At 40.3% G+C, this 24,271-nt stretch overlaps 1 protein-coding gene across 1 annotated transcript in view; it reads left to right on the top strand.

Moving 5' to 3' along the window:
- Window positions 1–23,710, top strand: part of LOC311248905 (netrin-G2-like) — a gene marked incomplete at both ends in the record, with an annotated part of 118,877 nt that extends 95,167 nt beyond the window's left edge. Inside the window, 3 exon segments of the mRNA XM_084338134.1 lie at window positions 22,455–22,655; window positions 22,943–23,026; window positions 23,598–23,710. Coding sequence (XP_084194260.1) covers window positions 22,455–22,655; window positions 22,943–23,026; window positions 23,598–23,710 — 398 coding nt within the window.
- Window positions 23,711–24,271: the final 561 nt, after the last annotated feature.

Raw genomic sequence — 24,271 nt, 5'->3', positions numbered from 1 at the left:
GATGAAAAAGTAAACAAATAATTAACTGTATTAGACATTTGTTAATGATGAATAGGCTTCACTTATAGGGCACACAATATCATCTGCAAATGATTTATAAATGGAGGTACAGTATAGTAGTTTTTTCATATCCATTTTTCAAAACATCTACAAATGTGTTACTACTACACATTAAACAACATTATTTAATGATGAACAAATCAAGTACAAACAATGTTGATAATGAGTTATAAATAATGTAGAACTCATTTGTAAATGTTATACAAATAGTTATAAATGATTTAATAATAATTTACGAATGTATATAAATGATTTGTTCATGATTAGTTCATTATCTACAAATACCTTATAAAGGTCTTATAACTGAGTGTTATTATAAAGTGTTACCCAATATGTATATACACATTATAGTAACAATATCTACACAAAGCACAGCCATTATAGTAACAATATGTATATAAACATTATAGTAACAATATCTACACAAAGCACAGCCATTATAGTAACAATATCTACACAAAGTACATACATTATAGTAACAATATGTATATAAACATTATAGTAACAATATAAAGCACAGCCATTATAGTAACAATATCTACACAAACAGTATAGTAACAATATCTACACAAACATTATAGTAACAATATCTACACAAATAATAGAATAACAATATCTGCACAAACATAGTAACAATATACCAATATACCTCTTAGAGCTGTGTATTGGTAGACTAGTGGTCTGTAGTATTATCTCTTAGAGCTGTGTATTGGTAGACTAGTGGCCTGTAGTATTATCTCTTATAGCTGTGTATTGGTAGACTAGTGGTCTGTAGTATTATCTCTTAGAGCTGTGTATTGGTAGACTAGTGGTCTGTAGTATTATCTCTTAGAGCTGTGTATTGATAGACTAGTGGTCTGTAGTATTATCTCTTAGAGCTGTGTATTGATAGACTAGTGGCCTGTAGTATTATCTCTTAGAGCTGTGTATTGGTAGACTAGTGGTCTGTAGTATTATCTCTTAGAGCTGTGTATTGGTAGACTAGTGGTCTGTAGTATTATCTCTTAGAGCTGTGTATTGATAGACTAGTGGCCTGTAGTATTATCTCTTAGAGCTGTGTATTGGTAGACTAGTGGTCTGTAGTATTATCTCTTAGAGCTGTGTATTGGTAGACTAGTGGTCTGTAGTATTATCTCTTACTGTGTATTGATAGACTAGTGGTCTGTAGTATTATCTCTTAGAGCTGTGTATTGGTAGACTAGTGGTCTGTAGTATTATCTCTTAGAGCTGTGTATTGGTAGACTAGTGGTCTGTAGTATTATCTCTTAGAGCTGTGTATTGGTAGACTAGTGGCCTGTAGTATTATCTCTTATAGCTGTGTATTGGTAGACTAGTGGCCTGTAGTATTATCTCTTATAGCTGTGTATTGATAGACTAGTGGTCTGTAGTATTATCTCTTATAGCTGTGTATTGATAGACTAGTGGTCTGTAGTATTATCTCTTAGAGCTGTGTATTGGTAGACTAGTGGCCTGTAGTATTATCTCTTATAGCTGTGTATTGATAGACTAGTGGTCTGTAGTATTATCTCTTAGAGCTGTGTATTGGTAGACTAGTGGCCTGTAGTATTATCTCTTAGAGCTGTGTATTGGTAGACTAGTTGTCTGTAGTATTATCTCTTACTGTGTATTGGTAGACTAGTGGTCTGTAGTATTATCTCTTAGAGCTGTGTATTGATAGACTAGTGGTCTGTAGTATTATCTCTTATAGCTGTGTATTGGTAGACTAGTGGTCTGTAGTATTATCTCTTACTGTGTATTGATAGACTAGTGGTCTGTAGTATTATCTCTTAGAGCTGTGTATTGGTAGACTAGTGGTCTGTAGTATTATCTCTTAGAGCTGTGTATTGGTAGACTAGTGGTCTGTAGTATTATCTCTTACTGTGTATTGATAGACTAGTGGTCTGTAGTATTATCTCTTAGAGCTGTGTATTGGTAGACTAGTGGTCTGTAGTATTATCTCTTAGAGCTGTGTATTGGTAGACTAGTGGTCTGTAGTATTATCTCTTAGAGCTGTGTATTGGTAGACTAGTGGCCTGTAGTATTATCTCTTATAGCTGTGTATTGGTAGACTAGTGGCCTGTAGTATTATCTCTTATAGCTGTGTATTGATAGACTAGTGGTCTGTAGTATTATCTCTTATAGCTGTGTATTGATAGACTAGTGGTCTGTAGTATTATCTCTTAGAGCTGTGTATTGGTAGACTAGTGGCCTGTAGTATTATCTCTTATAGCTGTGTATTGATAGACTAGTGGTCTGTAGTATTATCTCTTAGAGCTGTGTATTGGTAGACTAGTGGCCTGTAGTATTATCTCTTAGAGCTGTGTATTGGTAGACTAGTTGTCTGTAGTATTATCTCTTACTGTGTATTGGTAGACTAGTGGTCTGTAGTATTATCTCTTACTGTGTATTGGTAGACTAGTGGTCTGTAGTATTATCTCTTATAGCTGTGTATTGGTAGACTAGTGGTCTGTAGTATTATCTCTTATAGCTGTGTATTGGTAGACTAGTGGTCTGTAGTATTATCTCTTAGAGCTGTGTATTGGTAGACTAGTGGTCTGTAGTATTATCTCTTACTGTGTATTGGTAGACTAGTGGTCTGTAGTATTATCTCTTAGAGCTGTGTATTGGTAGACTAGTGGTCTGTAGTATTATCTCTTAGAGCTGTGTATTGGTAGACTAGTTGTCTGTAGTATTATCTCTTACTGTGTATTGGTAGACTAGTGGTCTGTAGTATTATCTCTTATAGCTGTGTATTGGTAGACTAGTGGTCTGTAGTATTATCTCTTACTGTGTATTGGTAGACTAGTGGTCTGTAGTATTATCTCTTAGAGCTGTGTATTGATAGACTCGTGGCCTGTAGTATTATCTCTTACTGTGTATTGATAGACTAGTGGTCTGTAGTATTATCTCTTAGAGCTGTGTATTGGTAGACTAGTGGCCTGTAGTATTATCTCTTAGAGCTGTGTATTGGTAGACTAGTGGTCTGTAGTATTATCTCTTAGAGCTGTGTATTGGTAGACTAGTGGTCTGTAGTATTATCTCTTAGAGCTGTGTATTGGTAGACTAGTGGTCTGTAGTATTATCTCTTAGAGCTGTGTATTGATAGACTAGTGGCCTGTAGTATTATCTCTTATAGCTGTGTATTGGTAGACTAGTGGCCTGTAGTATTATCTCTTAGAGCTGTGTATTGATAGACTAGTGGTCTGTAGTATTATCTCTTATAGCTGTGTATTGATAGACTAGTGGTCTGTAGTATTATCTCTTATAGCTGTGTATTGATAGACTAGTGGTCTGTAGTATTATCTCTTAGAGCTGTGTATTGGTAGACTAGTGGCCTGTAGTATTATCTCTTAGAGCTGTGTATTGGTAGACTAGTTGTCTGTAGTATTATCTCTTACTGTGTATTGGTAGACTAGTGGTCTGTAGTATTATCTCTTACTGTGTATTGGTAGACTAGTGGTCTGTAGTATTATCTCTTATAGCTGTGTATTGGTAGACTAGTGGCCTGTAGTATTATCTCTTACTGTGTATTGGTAGACTAGTGGTCTGTAGTATTATCTCTTAGAGCTGTGTATTGGTAGACTAGTGGTCTGTAGTATTATCTCTTACTGTGTATTGGTAGACTAGTGGCCTGTAGTATTATCTCTTAGAGCTGTGTATTGGTAGACTAGTGGTCTGTAGTATTATCTCTTAGAGCTGTGTATTGGTAGACTAGTGGTCTGTAGTATTATCTCTTAGAGCTGTGTATTGGTAGACTAGTGGTCTGTAGTATTATCTCTTAGAGCTGTGTATTGATAGACTAGTGGCCTGTAGTATTATCTCTTAGAGCTGTGTATTGGTAGACTAGTGGTCTGTAGTATTATCTCTTAGAGCTGTGTATTGATAGACTAGTGGTCTGTAGTATTATCTCTTAGAGCTGTGTATTGATAGACTAGTGGCCTGTAGTATTATCTCTTAGAGCTGTGTATTGGTAGACTAGTGGTCTGTAGTATTATCTCTTACTGTGTATTGGTAGACTAGTGGTCTGTAGTATTATCTCTTAGAGCTGTGTATTGGTAGACTAGTGGTCTGTAGTATTATCTCTTAGAGCTGTGTATTGATAGACTAGTGGTCTGTAGTATTATCTCTTAGAGCTGTGTATTGGTAGACTAGTGGTCTGTAGTATTATCTCTTAGAGCTGTGAATTGGTAGACTAGTGGTCTGTAGTATTATCTCTTAGAGCTGTGTATTGGTAGACTAGTGGCCTGTAGTATTATCTCTTATAGCTGTGTATTGGTAGACTAGTGGCCTGTAGTATTATCTCTTATAGCTGTGTATTGATAGACTAGTGGTCTGTAGTATTATCTCTTATAGCTGTGTATTGATAGACTAGTGGTCTGTAGTATTATCTCTTAGAGCTGTGTATTGGTAGACTAGTGGCCTGTAGTATTATCTCTTATAGCTGTGTATTGATAGACTAGTGGTCTGTAGTATTATCTCTTATAGCTGTGTATTGATAGACTAGTGGTCTGTAGTATTATCTCTTAGAGCTGTGTATTGGTAGACTAGTGGTCTGTAGTATTATCTCTTAGAGCTGTGTATTGGTAGACTAGTGGCCTGTAGTATTATCTCTTAGAGCTGTGTATTGGTAGACTAGTGGTCTGTAGTATTATCTCTTACTGTGTATTGGTAGACTAGTGGTCTGTAGTATTATCTCTTACTGTGTATTGGTAGACTAGTGGTCTGTAGTATTATCTCTTACTGTGTATTGATAGACTAGTGGCCTGTAGTATTATCTCTTATAGCTGTGTATTGGTAGACTAGTGGCCTGTAGTATTATCTCTTAGAGCTGTGTATTGATAGACTAGTGGTCTGTAGTATTATCTCTTAGAGCTGTGTATTGGTAGACTAGTGGTCTGTAGTATTATCTCTTAGAGCTGTGTATTGATAGACTAGTGGCCTGTAGTATTATCTCTTAGAGCTGTGTATTGGTAGACTAGTGGTCTGTAGTATTATCTCTTAGAGCTGTGTATTGATAGACTAGTGGTCTGTAGTATTATCTCTTAGAGCTGTGTATTGATAGACTAGTGGCCTGTAGTATTATCTCTTACTGTGTATTGGTAGACTAGTGGCCTGTAGTATTATCTCTTAGAGCTGTGTATTGATAGACTAGTGGTCTGTAGTATTATCTCTTAGAGCTGTGTATTGGTAGACTAGTGGTCTGTAGTATTATCTCTTAGAGCTGTGTATTGGTAGACTAGTGGTCTGTAGTATTATCTCTTAGAGCTGTGTATTGGTAGACTAGTGGTCTGTAGTATTATCTCTTAGAGCTGTGTATTGGTAGACTAGTGGTCTGTAGTATTATCTCTTAGAGCTGTGTATTGATAGACTAGTGGCCTGTAGTATTATCTCTTACTGTGTATTGGTAGACTAGTGGTCTGTAGTATTATCTCTTAGAGCTGTGTATTGATAGACTAGTGGTCTGTAGTATTATCTCTTACTGTGTATTGGTAGACTAGTGGCCTGTAGTATTATCTCTTATAGCTGTGTATTGATAGACTAGTGGTCTGTAGTATTATCTCTTATAGCTGTGTATTGATAGACTAGTGGTCTGTAGTATTATCTCTTAGAGCTGTGTATTGGTAGACTAGTGGCCTGTAGTATTATCTCTTACTGTGTATTGGTAGACTAGTGGCCTGTAGTATTATCTCTTATAGCTGTGTATTGGTAGACTAGTGGTCTGTAGTATTATCTCTTATAGCTGTGTATTGATAGACTAGTGGTCTGTAGTATTATCTCTTATAGCTGTGTATTGGTAGACTAGTGGCCTGTAGTATTATCTCTTAGAGCTGTGTATTGGTAGACTAGTGGTCTGTAGTATTATCTCTTACTGTGTATTGGTAGACTAGTGGTCTGTAGTATTATCTCTTAGAGCTGTGTATTGATAGACTATTGGTCTGTAGTATTATCTCTTAGAGCTGTGTATTGGTAGACTAGTGGTCTGTAGTATTATCTCTTAGAGCTGTGTATTGGTAGACTAGTGGTCTGTAGTATTATCTCTTACTGTGTATTGGTAGACTAGTGGTCTGTAGTATTATCTCTTACTGTGTATTGGTAGACTAGTGGTCTGTAGTATTATCTCTTATAGCTGTGTATTGGTAGACTAGTGGCCTGTAGTATTATCTCTTACTGTGTATTGGTAGACTAGTGGCCTGTAGTATTATCTCTTAGAGCTGTGTATTGGTAGACTAGTGGTCTGTAGTATTATCTCTTACTGTGTATTGGTAGACTAGTGGCCTGTAGTATTATCTCTTAGAGCTGTGTATTGGTAGACTAGTGGTCTGTAGTATTATCTCTTAGAGCTGTGTATTGATAGACTAGTGGCCTGTAGTATTATCTCTTAGAGCTGTGTATTGGTAGACTAGTGGTCTGTAGTATTATCTCTTAGAGCTGTGTATTGATAGACTAGTGGCCTGTAGTATTATCTCTTACTGTGTATTGGTAGACTAGTGGCCTGTAGTATTATCTCTTAGAGCTGTGTATTGGTAGACTAGTGGTATGTAGTATTATCTCTTAGAGCTGTGTATTGGTAGACTAGTGGTCTGTAGTATTATCTCTTAGAGCTGTGTATTGGTAGACTAGTGGTCTGTAGTATTATCTCTTAGAGCTGTGTATTGATAGACTAGTGGCCTGTAGTATTATCTCTTAGAGCTGTGTATTGGTAGACTAGTGGTCTGTAGTATTATCTCTTACTGTGTATTGGTAGACTAGTGGTCTGTAGTATTATCTCTTACTGTGTATTGGTAGACTAGTGGTCTGTAGTATTATCTCTTAGAGCTGTGTATTGATAGACTAGTGGTCTGTAGTATTATCTCTTAGAGCTGTGTATTGGTAGACTAGTGGTCTGTAGTATTATCTCTTACTGTGTATTGGTAGACTAGTGGTCTGTAGTATTATCTCTTAGAGCTGTGTATTGATAGACTAGTGGTCTGTAGTATTATCTCTTAGAGCTGTGTATTGGTAGACTAGTGGTCTGTAGTATTATCTCTTAGAGCTGTGTATTGATAGACTAGTGGTCTGTAGTATTATCTCTTACTGTGTATTGGTAGACTAGTGGTCTGTAGTATTATCTCTTAGAGCTGTGTATTGATAGACTAGTGGTCTGTAGTATTATCTCTTAGAGCTGTGTATTGGTAGACTAGTGGTCTGTAGTATTATCTCTTAGAGCTGTGTATTGGTAGACTAGTGGTCTGTAGTATTATCTCTTACTGTGTATTGATAGACTATTGGTCTGTAGTATTATCTCTTAGAGCTGTGTATTGATAGACTAGTGGCCTGTAGTATTATCTCTTAGAGCTGTGTATTGATAGACTAGTGGCCTGTAGTATTATCTCTTAGAGCTGTGTATTGATAGACTAGTGGTCTGTAGTATTATCTCTTAGAGCTGTGTATTGGTAGACTATTGGTCTGTAGTATTATCTCTTAGAGCTGTGTATTGGTAGACTAGTGGCCTGTAGTATTATCTCTTAGAGCTGTGTATTGGTAGACTAGTGGTCTGTAGTATTATCTCTTAGAGCTGTGTATTGGTAGACTAGTGGTCTGTAGTATTATCTCTTAGAGCTGTGTATTGGTAGACTAGTGGCCTGTAGTATTATCTCTTAGAGCTGTGTATTGGTAGACTAGTGGTCTGTAGTATTATCTCTTACTGTGTATTGATAGACTAGTGGCCTGTAGTATTATCTCTTAGAGCTGTGTATTGGTAGACTAGTGGTCTGTAGTATTATCTCTTAGAGCTGTGTATTGGTAGACTAGTGGCCTGTAGTATTATCTCTTAGAGCTGTGTATTGGTAGACTAGTTGTCTGTAGTATTATCTCTTAGAGCTGTGTATTGATAGACTAGTGGTCTGTAGTATTATCTCTTAGAGCTGTGTATTGGTAGACTAGTGGCCTGTAGTATTATCTCTTAGAGCTGTGTATTGGTAGACTAGTTGTCTGTAGTATTATCTCTTAGAGCTGTGTATTGATAGACTAGTGGTCTGTAGTATTATCTCTTACTGTGTATTGGTAGACTAGTGGTCTGTAGTATTATCTCTTAGAGCTGTGTATTGATAGACTAGTGGTCTGTAGTATTATCTCTTACTGTGTATTGGTAGACTAGTGGTCTGTAGTATTATCTCTTAGAGCTGTGTATTGGTAGACTAGTGGTCTGTAGTATTATCTCTTACTGTGTATTGGTAGACTAGTGGTCTGTAGTATTATCTCTTAGAGCTGTGTATTGATAGACTAGTGGTCTGTAGTATTATCTCTTAGAGCTGTGTATTGGTAGACTAGTGGTCTGTAGTATTATCTCTTAGAGCTGTGTATTGGTAGACTAGTGTTCTGTTGTATTGATTGATTGATTGATTGAAAAGTTTATTATCAGATTGCAGAATGGGTACAGTACAGTACAGCTCAATACATACAATTGTTAAGGGGATGCAGACCAGAGAAAGACTTTTGTCTTGTTTACATCAGGGTCCCCCATTTCAATTCATCATAACATATATGACAGACAGATAGACAGTACTGCTACATCTATACATTTATGACATACCAGATTTGCAAATACAGTACTGTTTGTGATACGAAAAGAGTCCAGAAAAGAGAGTATATACATTTGACATAGAAACTGTACATTGGAGGAGCTATATTATCTCTTATAGCTGTGTATTGGTAGACTAGTGGTCTGTAGTATTATCTCTTACTGTGTATTGGTAGACTAGTGGTCTGTAGTATTATCTCTTATAGCTGTGTATTGGTAGACTAGTGGCCTGTTGTATTATCTCTTATAGCTGTGTATTGGTAGACTAGTGGCCTGTAGTATTATCTCTTAGAACTGTGTGTCAGCTCTGATTGGTAGTTCTGTAGGGGCGGACAGCTCTGATTGGTAGTTGTGTTGTGCTGTCTCCTAAGCGACCCAGAAGATTCTGATTCCAGGAGGTCCAAAGTTCAGCCAGCTGTCAAAGATTGCGTATGTCACCTTCCAGGGTAAGAACCATACTAACACCACCACAACCCTTCCTCCTAACACCACCTTAACCATACCCTCCCTAACACCACCCTAACTATTAACCCCCCGGTTCTCAAACGGGTTGTCAACGTTGTTTAGAGGAAGGAACAGTTCCTAGCCTCGAGCCAGACACACCGGTGATCCGGTACATTGGTTATCATTCAGACAACTCAGAAATAAATGCACCTCAGCTGTGAGAAAAGCTAAAACAAACTATTATCTAGACTTAAATACTAGCTCTTATTCAAACCTGGGAGAGTAGTTAAAAAATTATTTAACCTTTATTTAACCAGGAAGTCCCATTGAGATACAAGATCTCTTTTGCAAGGGAGACCCCAGGGCCCTATTCCCCGTACCTGGTTCAACTAAGTCGATCAAGAGTCCCATTATCCAGATTCAATTAACCCGATGTTTGAATCCGGGATTTTCCTGTTCCTCGAACGCTGATTCAGTCTCGTTCATTCGAACCAGACTTGAGACTCAGGATAATTGCGCGCGCCCGCCTCAGCTGAAAAGACAGCAGGTGTCGATCGCAGAAATCCTGATTTTCTAACGCCATTGATTGATTGATTGATTGATTTAAAACTTTATTAACAGATTGCAGAATGGGTACAATGCAGTACAGCTCAATAGCCTCGCAGACAAGTTAAATGCATAATCTATAGGCTAATTTTAAGTCCCTCATTACCCCAATCAATCAAATTATATTTCTTTAAACGTGCCTGCTGGCAGTAGGTTTATGGAATGGATAATCAAATGAGATCTTGCTAGCGAAAATAATTAGTTCAACTCTTTCAGAATAAGGATACGGCTCTCTTATCCATTGATGGATGTATGGTGGATGTTTTATTTGTCTGGCACCGTGGTGTGATGGATGGTCATTATGCCTCTCACGCGGACGACCCGCGTTTGAATCCCCCTTCTTCTATTTTTTTTTTCTTTTTGCAATGTAAATACTTCAATTTGGTGCACGTTGAGAGCTATATAAAGAATGACATCCTCAATGCATGTAGATTTATAATATTTTAACTTAAAACTAGGCTACTTTTGCGTATAGTCATTAATATTATATTCCAAAAATATTATATTAGAAACGCGGGGTTTTGAACTCGGGTCGTCCGCTTGACAGGAGTGAGCACTAGCCGTTGCACCACTGTGCCAGACGGGATATATTCATTGTGTATCCATCAATGGACAAGAGACCCGTGTTTAGAATATTTTTCTTTTGAATGAAGTTTTATCTCTTTATTCTCAAATGCATTAATGTGACGTCAATGGCTCATTCAATTGCTCAAATCCGTCAAACAGCGCATCTCATCAGACATTTTAATCCCAGTTACAATATCACAATAACGTGTGAGTGATGATACAATTCAACAATCCTCAGATTCCTCGTAATTCATAATCCACAAAGACCACAATCCACGCATAGACACTTACATTTTATGCTTGAATGAAACACAATCCAGGCGCTCCGTTAAGCAAATCTACAGCGGAGAATATATGAAACTAATCAGAGCCAAACGGCAGATAGGTTTCATTCATTAAAAATATCCCCGCAGGATTTTTTGTGAATCCCATTTGCAATGCGCCGTTATTAAAATAACCACATGCAGCGTGTATCGCGACTCCGAGCGCCGTATATGACGTGCATTATTTTATTTAGGACAAAGTAAATCTATAGGCTGAATATGATTTATTATCAGCATTTAGTTCTATTATTATACATTTCAAAAGCCCCCTCTAGGAAAACGAAGCACAAAAACATAATTCAGAATGGTATAATGGGATCTAGACTGTGAGAAATATTTCAGGAAGCGAGCTGGCATTTCTTTGCGAGGGCGTGGCCATGGTTCATCCAGCTAACTTAACTTAACCCTGCTCCGGACCAGGTTCAAACTTTCTGATCTGTTACTATGGTGATTTAGAAAATCCGACTTCGGGGAACAGAAAGGTCTGGCTTAAGTCAAGCTATGCTGAAAATTATCCGGCTAACTCAGTTAGCCAGGTACGGGGAACGGGGCCCTGGCCAAGATGACAGCAATAACATTTGCCATATATCAGACAGCAATCAAATGTGTGGTACATCACACAAGAACATAATAAAAGCGCATGTATATGTAACACATAAACACAAAACAGAATAGTCTACATAATAGTAAAAGTGTATGACAGTAAAATACAGGGCAATACAGTAATTTTGCAGTTTTGCAGTTGGGACCCGACTACAGAAAGCAGCGACATTCTCCTTTTTTTGTATCCACTTTTTCTCCTTATTTTTCAATTTTTCTCCCATCCCAATTTCGCCTCGCCAATTCTCCCTTCAATTCTCCCCTCCCCTGTTTCGAACGTTGCTAGACTATGCCTCCCACTGGTCGGCTGCAGTGAGGACCAAGCCTTGCATCATGTGTCCTCTCCGGTACACGAGGAGGCAGCTGTCACATCTTTTCACCTGTAGCGCGATCTTTCAGTGGTGAGGAGTAACGCGTGGGAGGCTCACGCTGCCCCCGTTACTTCCTGATTCTGCTGTACAGGCGCACCAACCGACCTGTAGGAGTCGCTGTCCACGACGTCCAATCCCCACCCACCAGCTTTCCCACCCCCTAACACTGACAATTGTGTTAGTATGAACGACCAGCCAAGCTGGTAGCAACGCCGAGATCTGGGCTCGAACCCAGCATATCCTGCGTTAGTGGCGAGCGCCTTGCCCACTGCGCCACTTAGCCACCCCAGCAACATTCTTCTTGTAGGAAGTTATGTAATACAGATTTAAATTCGCAGAGAGAGAGGGTATCTAAGTGGATATGGTCCTAGCCCATTCCATGCCCAAGGTGCGAAGCTTGAAAAAGCTGTTCTTCCTAGTTCAGTGTGTATTCTCGGGTTAACTCAAACAAAGACAAGACCACTAAGTCCCTATACAGTACACAAGTTAAAGTAGATAACTGTGTGATCTTGGATCAGAGCAAAATGTGTCTTGCCAAAACGTCATTTATTTGATAGAAACTATACAGGGCCCCCTTTTGTTGATGCTGTTACTGATTGTTTACGACCCGTGATCTGTCATTTCTCATTTATTGATGTACTTGGTGCCTTGCAATGTATTGATCCTTAGATTTTTTTATTTATTTTTATAGAACTGTCTGCCCCAGTTATTACTAAACAGTTAACGTACTTATAACAATAATTGTATTTATATGGCAGGGCGATTCCCCTGCACAAAGGAGGTGATTAAAGTTCTTGACACTTTAATAAATAATCAACTCAAGTTTTTTCTCTCAAATCACTCAATACTAAGTCCACATCAATCTGGATTCAGCACAATTTCATCCATAATGACATAATTTTGGCTTTAGATAATAGGAAACACTGTACTTTATAGATCTGTCAAAATCCTTTGATACAGTTGATCATAACCTGCTTTTAAAAAGGTTATCTAGTATTGGTATGGATAGTGGTGCATGTGGTGGTTTCAGGATTTTCTATTTTATAGATGTCAGTGAGTTTGGGCCCTGCTCAATCTGAATTATTGTCCATAACTAAAGATGTGCCACAAGTTTCAGTGCTGGGTCCTGTCCTCGTTTCTTATTTGAATGACATCTCCATTTGTATGCAGACGATACTATTGTGTACTGTATCGCTGACACTGTTCAATTGGACACCGAGAGCTTTCATGTTCTTCAGGAAGCTTTTATGAATCTTAAATTAGTCCTCAATGTTGATTATGACGAAGTACGTAATCTACTGTAAGCAGTTATACAATTGAGAGTTACTGAGTATAAACATCTTGGCGTGTGGCTCGATGGGAAATTCTTATTTAAGTTCCATGTGCATATTCTTGACAGAAAATTGGCTTCCTGTACAGAAATAGATCCAGATTTCCTGTGATTAGTAGAAAGAGGATTGTTGAAATAGCTGATATCTATATACTATATCTTGTTTTGTAAGCTCATTGGACCTCATTCTCGTTCATAAGTATCTTCTTAACTATCTTTGTAAAAAGTTTGTACGAACAAATTTACAAAAATCCTCCTCCGGATTCCTGAACACGGTCTTTGTAAGTGAACAAAATCATAGAATAGAATAGATTAGAATAGAAATACTTTTATTATCCTGTGGGAAATTTGACACTGCAAATCGCTCAACATTTAGACAGAACAGGTCACGAATTAGAATAATAAAACGAATCAAATCAAGTTGCCTAGGATAAGAGTAGAGTAAAATAGAATAAAAATGGAATAAAATATACAGTAAATAAATACAGTAAAAATATACTGAGGTCTACAGTAGGTGTAATATTGCACAGTGCTGTTTCAAACTAAGTCCAGGAAGATGGTAACTGCCACTCTGTGCTCAGTGATGCAGTGAGGCACAGTGATGCATTGTATAGTCTGATGGCTGTTGGAATGAAGGACTTCCTGTGACGTTCAGTGCTGCATTTGGGTAGTGTGAGCCTAGCACTGAACATGCTCCTCCTGTTAGCCAAGTCTGTGTATAGTGGGTGGGAGGGGTTTTCCCTGATGGCCTGGAGCTTAGCAAGGCTCCTCCTCTCTGCCACCCTCGCTAGGGAGTCCAGCTCCACCCCAACCACGCTACTGGCCTTCCTGACCAGCTTATCCAGCCTGTTTGTGTCCCCTGCTCTCAGTCCGCGGCCCCAGCAGGTCACAGCGTACAAGAAGGCGCCCGCCACCACCGACTCATAGAACATCCTCAACATCCTTGTACAGACATTGAAGGATCTCAGCCTTCTGAGGAAGTAGAGTAGGCTCTGGCCCTTCTTGTTTGTTTCTTTGTTGTCGATGTGCACACCGAGATATTTGTACACCTCAACCATGTCCACATCAACTCCCCTGATGGAAACAGGGGTCACAGCACAGGTGCACTCCTCCTCCTCCCCAGCTTCACAACCAGTTCCTTGGTCTTCGCCACATTTAGCTGCAGGTGGTTTTTATCGCACCATGTGACGAAGTCCACTACCAGTTCCCGGTATTCCCTCTCGTCACCGTCCTTTATACATCCCACTATCGCAGAGTCATCAGAAAACTTCTGAAGGTGGCAGGACTCTGACCGATAGTGGAAGTCGTTGGTGTAGACTGTAGACAGTGAAGAGGAAGGGAGATAGGACTGTCCCCTGCGGGGCCCCGGTGTTGCTGACCAGTCTGTCTGACACACAGCTCCGTAGGCGCACGTACTGTGGTCTGCCCGTCAGATAGTCCACAACCCAGGACACCAGGGGGGCCTCTACCTGCATCGCCTCCAACCAGGGCCGGACTGGGGAAATAATTCATACCGGGAGATATAGCGCGAAATATAGCCCCAGTCAGGCCACCTTTTAAGCGGGGGGTCTGGGGGTCCCCCACCAGGACATTTTTTGTTACAAAGACTTAATTTCCTGCATTCTGGTGAATTTTAGTGCATGTGAATCACAAACTAATGAGCCAACAATTGCTTAGTACAATGTACTGTTATGGACCTCAAATAAAACTGTTGTGGCACTAGCAATGCTACTCTCTCCACCTTCAAAAAGAAAAAAGCAAGAGCACAACATATTTTTCTATTTACTATTATAATACAGTTAACCACTCTCTCCTGTAAGGGCCTTTCTTTTTCTTTGTTTTATCCCTCTCTCCTCCACCCTTTCTCTTTCTTCCACTGTCCATCTTGACATCAACGTTAATTGACTTTCGCTCTACTGTATCTCTCCCGAGTCCCTCACTACCTGGCTCATTGCCTGGTTGTTATTCTGCATCTGAGTGCCGTCTGCCATTCCATTCGCCGCCTCCGCTGTCAATCAGTTGTATCGCCTGGTCCCGCCTCCACCAATCACAAGCGGCAGCACGGCTCCATTGTGTGTGTGTGATCCGCGTGAGAGAGAGAGTCAGATAGTTCTCCAACTCTGTCGCAGACAGTGAAATCCTGGTTGTTCCCCACCCATCTAGGTTATCTAACTATCGCGCTGCCCCGCCGCCACAACTAGAAACAATGGCCTGGCAAAAAAAAATAAAAAAATAAAAATAAAAAAAAAGATTTCCTTTTTATTTCTTTTTTTATATAATTTTTTTTTTTAAATCTGTGCAGGCCAGGCCACCGGGAAAACTCTCGGTGCTCCCGATGGCCAGTCCGGGCCTGCCTCCAACTTCTCACCCAGCAGCCCAGGCCTTATGGTATCAAAAGCACTGGAGAAGTCAAAGAACATGACTCTCACTCACAGTGCTCCCCGGCTTGTCTAGGTGAGTGTAGGCTCGGTTCAGCAGGTAGATGACAGCATCCTCTACCCCCAGTCGGGGCTGGTAGGCCAACAGGAGTGGGTCTAGGTGGGGTTTGGTCACCGGGCGGAGTTGCTCCAGGACTACGGTAACCTCTCCATGGTCTTCATTATGTGAGAGGTTAGAGCCACCGGCCTGTAGTCCTTGGACGTGCTGGGACGCGGGCACTTAGGGACAGGTGGGTGCTGGGTTCCCATGAATGAAGAACGTCACTCGTACTTAACCCCTTAACTCATTCAGCGCCGGAGGCCTAGAGCATCTTAGTTCCTACTGCGCCACCACTCTAAGAGATAGGGCTGCGTGGCGGTGTTTGCAGGGCTATATGTATATTCTATATTATAGCTATGGATACAATACTATGGCTCATTTGACATCAACTATCCATCGTTCAACATGTGAAAATGAATAATTTTTTTCATGTATACGTTTGCATGTTATACCGTGGTGAATATAAGTATAGTTTCAGAGTGATCCTGGTTAATTCCATAAAACGGCGCTATGGAGGAATACGTGAATTGTACTAAAAGCGTTGGCGTTGCTCGCCTGGACACGCTACTATTTCCAAATCAAATATATATAATATATAATAGGTATTATGTTTCATCATGAATGCATGAAAGGGGGGGGGGGTAGTTTTTTGATGCTTTGATCGTCACCAACGGCATACGTTCTGGAGTACGTTACACATGGTCGCAACGATCAATGTGAAATCATGGTTGGATCAAAGCAGGATTGATGTCATATAGTCCTTACCTTCACTAGGAGTTACCCCAAAAAGAATATTCCAATTGTCTGATCGCGATTTACAGTATTGGTGTCCATCGTGTCGCCAACATAATCCACCACAACACATGGATCGGGGGCATTGGACGCGTTCCAATGCCATTGAGTGAACCGCTAGACTCGCTTGACCAAGAAAACTGCGCCGGGAGACATTTGAATGTAACACAGTGTGTGGAAAAAAGGTTTCGAAGGGTGGGCGATACTGCCACCTACCTGGATGCGGCCGGTATTGCACTCTAGCGACCTCAGAGTGATTCCCTATGGTAACCCCGAGGTCCGTGTGAGAGAAATGAATACAAATATCGAATAAAAAAAATAACGATGAAAATGGCGCTGACACTGGGAATACATTACCATTACTGGGAATACATTACCATTACTGGGAATACATTACCATTACTGGGAATACATTACCATTACTGGGAATACATTACCATTACTGGGAATACATTCCCGAGCTGTCCGGTACCAGTACGAGATTGATATCACGCCATAAATAGATGAATACAGAAGGTATTCATTAATGTTGCATTTCTTTTTCAAATGTAGCCAAGAGTAAAGAACCTAACCCTATCAAAACAGCAGTCAAAGTGTATATTTTCAGCACTATGTTTGTTTAGCAATGATTTAAAGTGTTTTATTTATTAGTGAAATATGAGCTTGTAAAAATCTCTGCGCATTGCATTGGAAAGTGGAGGATTTAGGCAGAAGTAAAGCAAGTTGTCATAAGTGTGTGTAGTCCTATGAACGGGGAGACCCAGGGCTTTCAATGGTCTTTAGAATTTCATAAATCTACACTTCCCAGCTCACGCCAGCCCCTGTCAATCATCTGACTTCCAGCGTGAAGCCTTTTTTTTTACGTTATTTCCGGGATCATATCTCACAGGTCGAACAAACCTGAACGTTATTGCCATAAAATAGAACGTAGTTCGTTTCTTTACCTTTCTGTGAACGTCAAAAGATATTTACATTATAAAAAAGTAACTGTACTTACAGTAGATTTCATTCATGGTGTTTGCTGCCCTGTCAGGGGCGCCTGGTGGTACTAAATCCAGATTGAACTCTGCCATTGGAAAGGGGAGATTTGACCCGATCCATTGATGCGTAACTTGGCCATAATAAGGTCATTTATAGGTCTGATATACTATATTGTATATTCATATTTCAAATTGCATGTGTCCGGTTTTTGTACACATGATCTCAAGATGTTCACGTCTGGTCAATGTTACTGTAGCATGGTGTTATTCACCATCAAAGATGAACAAAAAGGAAAATGTATATTCTATGGGCAGAATATGGGCATTTGCATACAGAAACACCCTCCCAGATCATTATAAGGGGAGGCCATTGCATCTGGTTCGTGTTGAGCCTTATGGGGGAAATATTCAACAGGTAGCACAAAAGCTATTTGCGACTGAACTCATTGACTGCCACGCTGTTTTCCCATCTTTACTCAATGGCGCCAGCGTTATTGACCATTTTCGCGATGTTTGCGGACCCATCGTGTGTTCTGTATTATAGCTATGGAGACAATAGGCTCCTTTGAAAGGGATTTGTTTATAGTGCAACACTGACAAACCAGTTCATTTCTACATACTTTAGTTTGTGCGCTATTCCATCGCCCCTTTCCAAAATAATCCAGTCTTTTTTTCTAGATTGCGAGATATGACGTGTTATATGCATATGCCCAAATCGTTCGGGTTGCCCGCCTGAAATCTATATTATTTCCAAATCAAAAGTATATACCATATATAGGTGTCTCTTCACAAAATCAGTTTTACGAAGCTGCATCGTTACCAAAAGCCTGTTTTTGGTTCGGTAAAATAGACCTAAAATAAACCTTACTTTAGTCAGAAGGTACTCCAAAATGAATAATCCCAGTAATCCCACCGCGATCGCAATTATTTGTGTGCGTTGGGCACAGCTATAATACGGGAAACAATAGCTTTCAGGCGATCGGATCTCCGACAGTTGCTGTGTGCTGATTCACTTTGTGTATCTGGCTGCAGGAACCCCTCCCCCTCAGAGAGAGAGATACCCAGAGACTAGATTCCCAGTTCAAAAGGTAGGCGATACTGCCACATGGCGGGATTCGATCGTCATTGCAATTTGAACATAGGCAGGGGCGCAAGGGAGACACAGGGAGGTCCGTGCAAGTGTTTAGAATGGGGATCAAAGGAAAAATATCAAAGGATCTAAACCCGAGAAATCTCAGGTATGGCGCTCAACGAAAACCCGAGAAATGTCGGGTTTGGCGCAGAAAGAGTTAATTGCATGATTGTCCATAGTTAACTCGCGATTAATCGCAAATTAATTGCATATTTTTTATTTGTTCTAAATCTACCTTAAACTGATATTTTTATTATCAACACGAGAGTCGACAAAAGCTTGCTTTATGCAAAAAATGCATGTTTATTTATTGCCACAATGAAAAATACTGTCCTGAATCTTCAAGTAACTAAGATATGCAAACTGCATTGTAAAAAAATTCAATAATAATAAAAATAGCAGATGGGCATACCAATTTACTAACTGTAACATTACATAGTAATGATTACTAACACAGTAGTGTGTTGAACTTTACACTATTTCAACACATACTACACACACTATTCATCAAATAATTTTTGTTTAAGCAGCCATTTAACACAAAAGGATGACCCTCATGCATTGCAAATTTGCATAAAATTCAAAACAAACTAAATAACTTAAAAGAAAATAATAATTTAAAACAATGAATAAAGTGTGCATGAAATAATAGGGGAAAGAAAAAGTTAGGAACTTGTCCTCTCTCTCTCTTCTCGCACGCACGCACGCACGCACACACACGCACACACACACACACACACACACACACACACACACACACACACACACACACACACACACACACACACACACACACACACACACTTTGGGTCAGAAACAAACATAGTATCAGTGAGAGTATCAATAATACACCTGAGTGAAGTCTAAAAAAAAATAATTATATATATAAAAAAAAAATCAAGTGTTGATAACGCGTTAACTTTGACAGCCTTAATTCAAATGTATTGTTATTATACAGAACACGTATAATGCTGCAGCATCCTGATGCAGATACATACGGAGCTGCGCGCTGGCCACCTGTGCTCAGCGCACACCAGTGGCGGCCGGCCGATAGTGGGCGCTACAGCGCCGCCCTCCCTGGTTAAAAGAAGAAGAAGAAAGAATTATTTGCGTGAGGAGGAAGTAGCCTATTCATCCCCCAGCCGGCGCCTAGCCCCCTCCACTCCGTTTTCATGGGCGCTCATTTCTGCTCCGCCGTAATTGTGCAACTCACAGGGCAAAATGCAAATACGTATAAATAAATACGTACGTACAACATAGCGCTGTCAAATACGATACCAGAGGGCGCTTGCTCGAGTGCCCAATGTAGTCACTATTGGCTGAGAGTGGCACGTGACATCGCGTCCCCAGACGTTGGGCTCTGGGCTCTGCAGATTATGCTATTCGAGGGGCTACTAGGAAATAGTAGTTGTCGGAAATTGATAATAATCACAAGATACTGTACATTCAGACAGTGTTGGATCTAAATAAATTGATTTATATGGACACTTTTATGGAAAGTTCAAGCCTGGAGTCTGGACCACAAAGCTTCTCGAAGGGTAGGCTATACTCTGTCTTAGCTGGTTCGACAACAAACAACAACACACTATAATGGCTAGCTATAATGGATGCAGTCTGGACAGTGGATATACATCAACAGTCTGGGACAGTGGACATATACACTTTATCAAGCCCTCCTGGACCGCGTTTCAACTAAACAAAGTGAGTTGCGGTCTCTCTCTCTCTCTCTCGCTCTCGCTCTCTCTCTCTCTCTCTCTCTCTCTCTCTCTCTCTGTTATCTGAGCGATGCTGTGTTGTTGTTGAACGAACTAATTAATTTCGCTGCGGGTGGGGCATAATCAACCAGACAATGAATGGTAACTTGTTTAAAATGACAAAATATACATATGTGTTTATTATTGGATTGATCAGAGAGAGAGTAGAGTTTCTTTTGGATTTAAAATAAGTGGATTATGGCTTGTTCAATATCTCGCCCAGTCTATGTTTGAATGAATGAATGAATGAAAACTTCATTTAACAGATTGCAAAATAATAATAATAATAATAATAATACATCTATTTTATATAGCGCTTTTCCAGGTGCTCAAAGACGCTTTACATGGGCAGGAGAGACAAACTATGGCAAAACAAAAAAACAGAACAAAAATAATACATGACAAAAAATTAAATAACACCGACAGAATTAGAGGTCAAAAGCAAGATTGAAAAGGTGAGTTTTGAGGGCTGATTTAAAAGATGTCAGGGTGTTTGCATCACGGATATGGCTGGGGAGGGCATTCCAGAGGGAGGGGGCAGCAGCAGCGAAGGCCCTGTCGCCCCAGGTCCGGAGCCTGGTCGTGGGAGGTGTTAGGAGGTTGGCATCTGCAGACCTAAGGCGACGGGTGGGCGTGTGACGGTGGAGGAGGTACAATACAGTACGGCTCAATACACACAATTGTTAAGGGGATGCAGACCAGAGAAAGATGTTTGTCTTATTTACATCAGGGTCCCCCATTTTCAATTCATATCGATAGTTTAATAGCTAGCCTTGGCTCGTTTAACAATATGCAAAATATGTGTACAGCCCTCAGTACTCATACTGAAGTACTCATACTGAAGTTATTCTTGGTATATACTACACATACTACTAGGTCTGATTGTGTAACGAATCGATTCCACGTCGCGCTGTGTGTGAGTGAGAGAGAGAGAAAGAGAGAGAGAGAAAGAGAGAGAAGGAGAGATAGAGGGGGATACTAATTAATTTCGCCCCCCCCCCCCCGGAGAAGAATTCATGAGCCGCCACTGGCGCACACACACACACACACATACTGTGCGTAATTAATCGTTCCAGCAACAGTAGGCTTCTATTATTCTAATGACTTGTTTTATTAGGAGATCACTGATATGCGCTGCCCCCTGGTTCTCCTAATAAAACAAGGCATTAGAATAATAGAAGCCTACTGTTGCTGGAACGATTCATTACGCACGTATACAGTACCATACATCCTCAACAAGCCGCCTGCATCAGCTGCATTGTTAACCTCTTAAACGCTAGCCATATTTTTTCCGAAAATTCGCATAAAAGTACATACCCAAGTAAATGGAAGATTGCTCCACTTCTACAAGGACCATTTGCATGTTCTTGGTATCTAGGGACATCTATGGACCTCAGGGAATGTATTCACAGTGTCAGAAATATCGTGTCTGTTACTATGCTTGAGTAAATTGTAATCAACCAAAGGAGAATATAAATTATTATTTATTTATTTTTGTTTTCCATCTTTGACGGTGAATAACGCATGCTAACATTGACCAGACGTGACCTTCTTGAGATCAAGTGTACAAAGAATCTAAGCAGATTAACAAAGGGCAGATGATTTACAGGGGTTTTTGTAGATACAGTACAGAATTTTTCCATCCATGCAATTTGAAATATGAATATAGAATATAGAATATCAGACCTATAAATGACCTTATTATGGCCAAGTCACACATCTATGGATCGGGTCAAATCTCCCCTTTCCAATGGCAGAGTTTAATCTGGATTTAGTACCACCAGGCGCCCCTGACAGGGCAGCAAAGACTGTGAATGAAATCTACTGTAAGTACAGTTACTTTTTTATAATGTAAATTGCTCCGCCATTTTTCATCAGATTTAGACACGTTTTTTTCTAGACATCCACAGAAAGGTAAAGAAACAAACTACGTTCTATTTTATGGCAATAACGGTCAAGTTTGTTCGACCTGTGATCTCTCTCTCTCTCTCTCTGTCTCCAGACTGTGAGTGCAACACTGCAGTCACAGTAACAGGTGTAGATACTCTCTCTCTCTCTCTCTCTCTCTCTCTCTCTCTCTCTCTCTCTCTCTAGACTGCGAGTGCTACAGTCACAGTAACAGGTGTAGATACATTGTCTCTCTCTCTCTCTCTCTCTCTCTCTCTCTCTCTCTCTCTCTCTCTCTCTCTCTAGACTGCGAGTGCTACAGTCACAGTAACAGGTGTAGATACATTGTCTCTCTCTCTCTCTCTCTCTCTCTCTCTCTCTCTCTCTCTCTCTCTCTCCCTCTCTCTCTCCAGACTGTGAGTGCTACAGTCACAGTAACAGGTGTAGATACATTGTCTCTCTCTCTCTCTCTCTCTCTCTCTCTCTCTCTCTCTCTCTCTCTCTCTCTCTCTCTCTCTCTCTCTCTCTCTCTCCAGACTGTGAGTGCTACAGTCACAGTAACAGGTGTAGATACATTGTCTCTCTCTCCCTCTCTCTCTCCAGACTGTGAGTGCTACAGTCACAGTAACAGGTGTAGCTACATAGAGTTCATCAATGTGGTGACGTGTGTGAGCTGTAAACACAACACCCGCGGACAGAACTGCCAGCTGTGCAGAATGGGTTACTATAGAGACGCCTCTCTGGAGCTGGACCACCTCAAGATCTGTGCTGGTAATACACACACACACACACACACACACACACACACACACACACACACACACACACACACACACACACACACCAGGGTTAAACCAAATTAACTCTTGGAGTGATCATAATGTAACTGACTACGGTTTGTGTGTGTGTGTGTGTGTGTGTGTGTGTGTGTGTGTGTGTGTGTGTGTGTGTGTGTGTGTGTGTGTGTGTGTGTGTGTGTGTGTGTGTGTGTGTGTGTGTGCATGTAGAGTGTAACTGTGATCTCCGGGGCAGTCTAAACCCTCGTTGTAACGACATAGGGCTCTGTCCCTGTAAGGAGGGTGCCACCGGGAGACGCTGTGACGCCTGCATGTCTGGATACAACTGGAGGCAAGGATGTGTCGGTAAGGAGACACGGGCCCCATCACCGTGGTAGTGATGAGCGGAGACATCTGTGACACTGAAGATGGTGGCAGAGTGAAGAACCAACAGGAACCTCACATATCTCCTAGCCACACCCACTTTTTAGATCATTTCATCAAAGATGGCGGATATTGCCGCATTCAGGTGGTCCTTGGGAATTTAGATGGTCCAAGCTAGCAGATCTAGTGACGTTTTTAATCTGACCTGCTAGCGTTCAATGTGCAAAAATCTGGATAAACATTGAACTGATAACAAAGTAAATAATATGAAACACAGAAACTATGTCTTTAGGTCACTATTGTTTAACAAGTTGATTTCATGTATTTGTTTATTTGGAAGGGACAACATGTATTAATGGACAATACATATAATGCACTGTAAATACACAGGATTTAGCAAGGGATGCTAATTTTCATCCTCAGTCCCCAAATGATGATATTGTTTGCTACTGCACTCTACCAAAGATAATGTCTCACACATCTCACACATCTCCTCTATCTACCTCTTTTCCTCTCATCTCCTCTGTCCTCTCTTCTCCTCTCTCCTCTCCAGCTAACATCTGTGATGATGATCTGTTGGTTTGTCAGAATGGAGGAACCTGTATAGACTTCCGGCGTTGTGTCTGTCCTGTAGATACCCTGGGTAAATTACCTCTGACCTTTTAACACTTCATATCATCTAATGCATTCAATGGCAGACACATTGGTTGGTAAACACAGATGGTTGTAATCAAATAGCAGGTGATAATAATGTAAATAATAATAATGTAAATAATAATAATAATAATAATAATAATAATAATAATAATAATAATAATAATAATAATAATAATAATAATAATAATAATAATAATAATAATAATAATAATAATAATAATAATACTAATAATAATAATAATAATAATGTAAATAATAATAATAAATGGGACTTACAGGGGCGGCTACGTGGCGTAGTGGGCAAGGCGCTCGCCACGAAATGCTGGAAACGCTGGGCTTGCCTGTTCGAGCCCAGCTCTCCACATTTGCTTTCAGTTTAGCTGGTCGTCCGTACTAATACACATTGGCCGTATTAGGGGGTGGGAAACTGATGGGTGGGGATCGGGCGTTGTGGACAGCGACTCCTACAGGTCGGTTGGTGCGCCTGCGCAGTAGAATCAGGAAGTGTCGGGGGCAGCGTGAGCCTCCCACGCGTTACTCCTCGCCACTGAGAGATCGAGCTGCGCAGGT

Source organism: Notolepis coatsorum (genome assembly GCF_963971535.1).
Source record: "Notolepis coatsorum genome assembly, chromosome: 2".
Classification (NCBI taxonomy): domain Eukaryota; kingdom Metazoa; phylum Chordata; class Actinopteri; order Aulopiformes; family Paralepididae; genus Notolepis; species Notolepis coatsorum.
The sequence above is the reverse complement of the archived record's forward strand: the minus strand, read 5'-3'. Positions and strand labels throughout refer to the sequence as shown.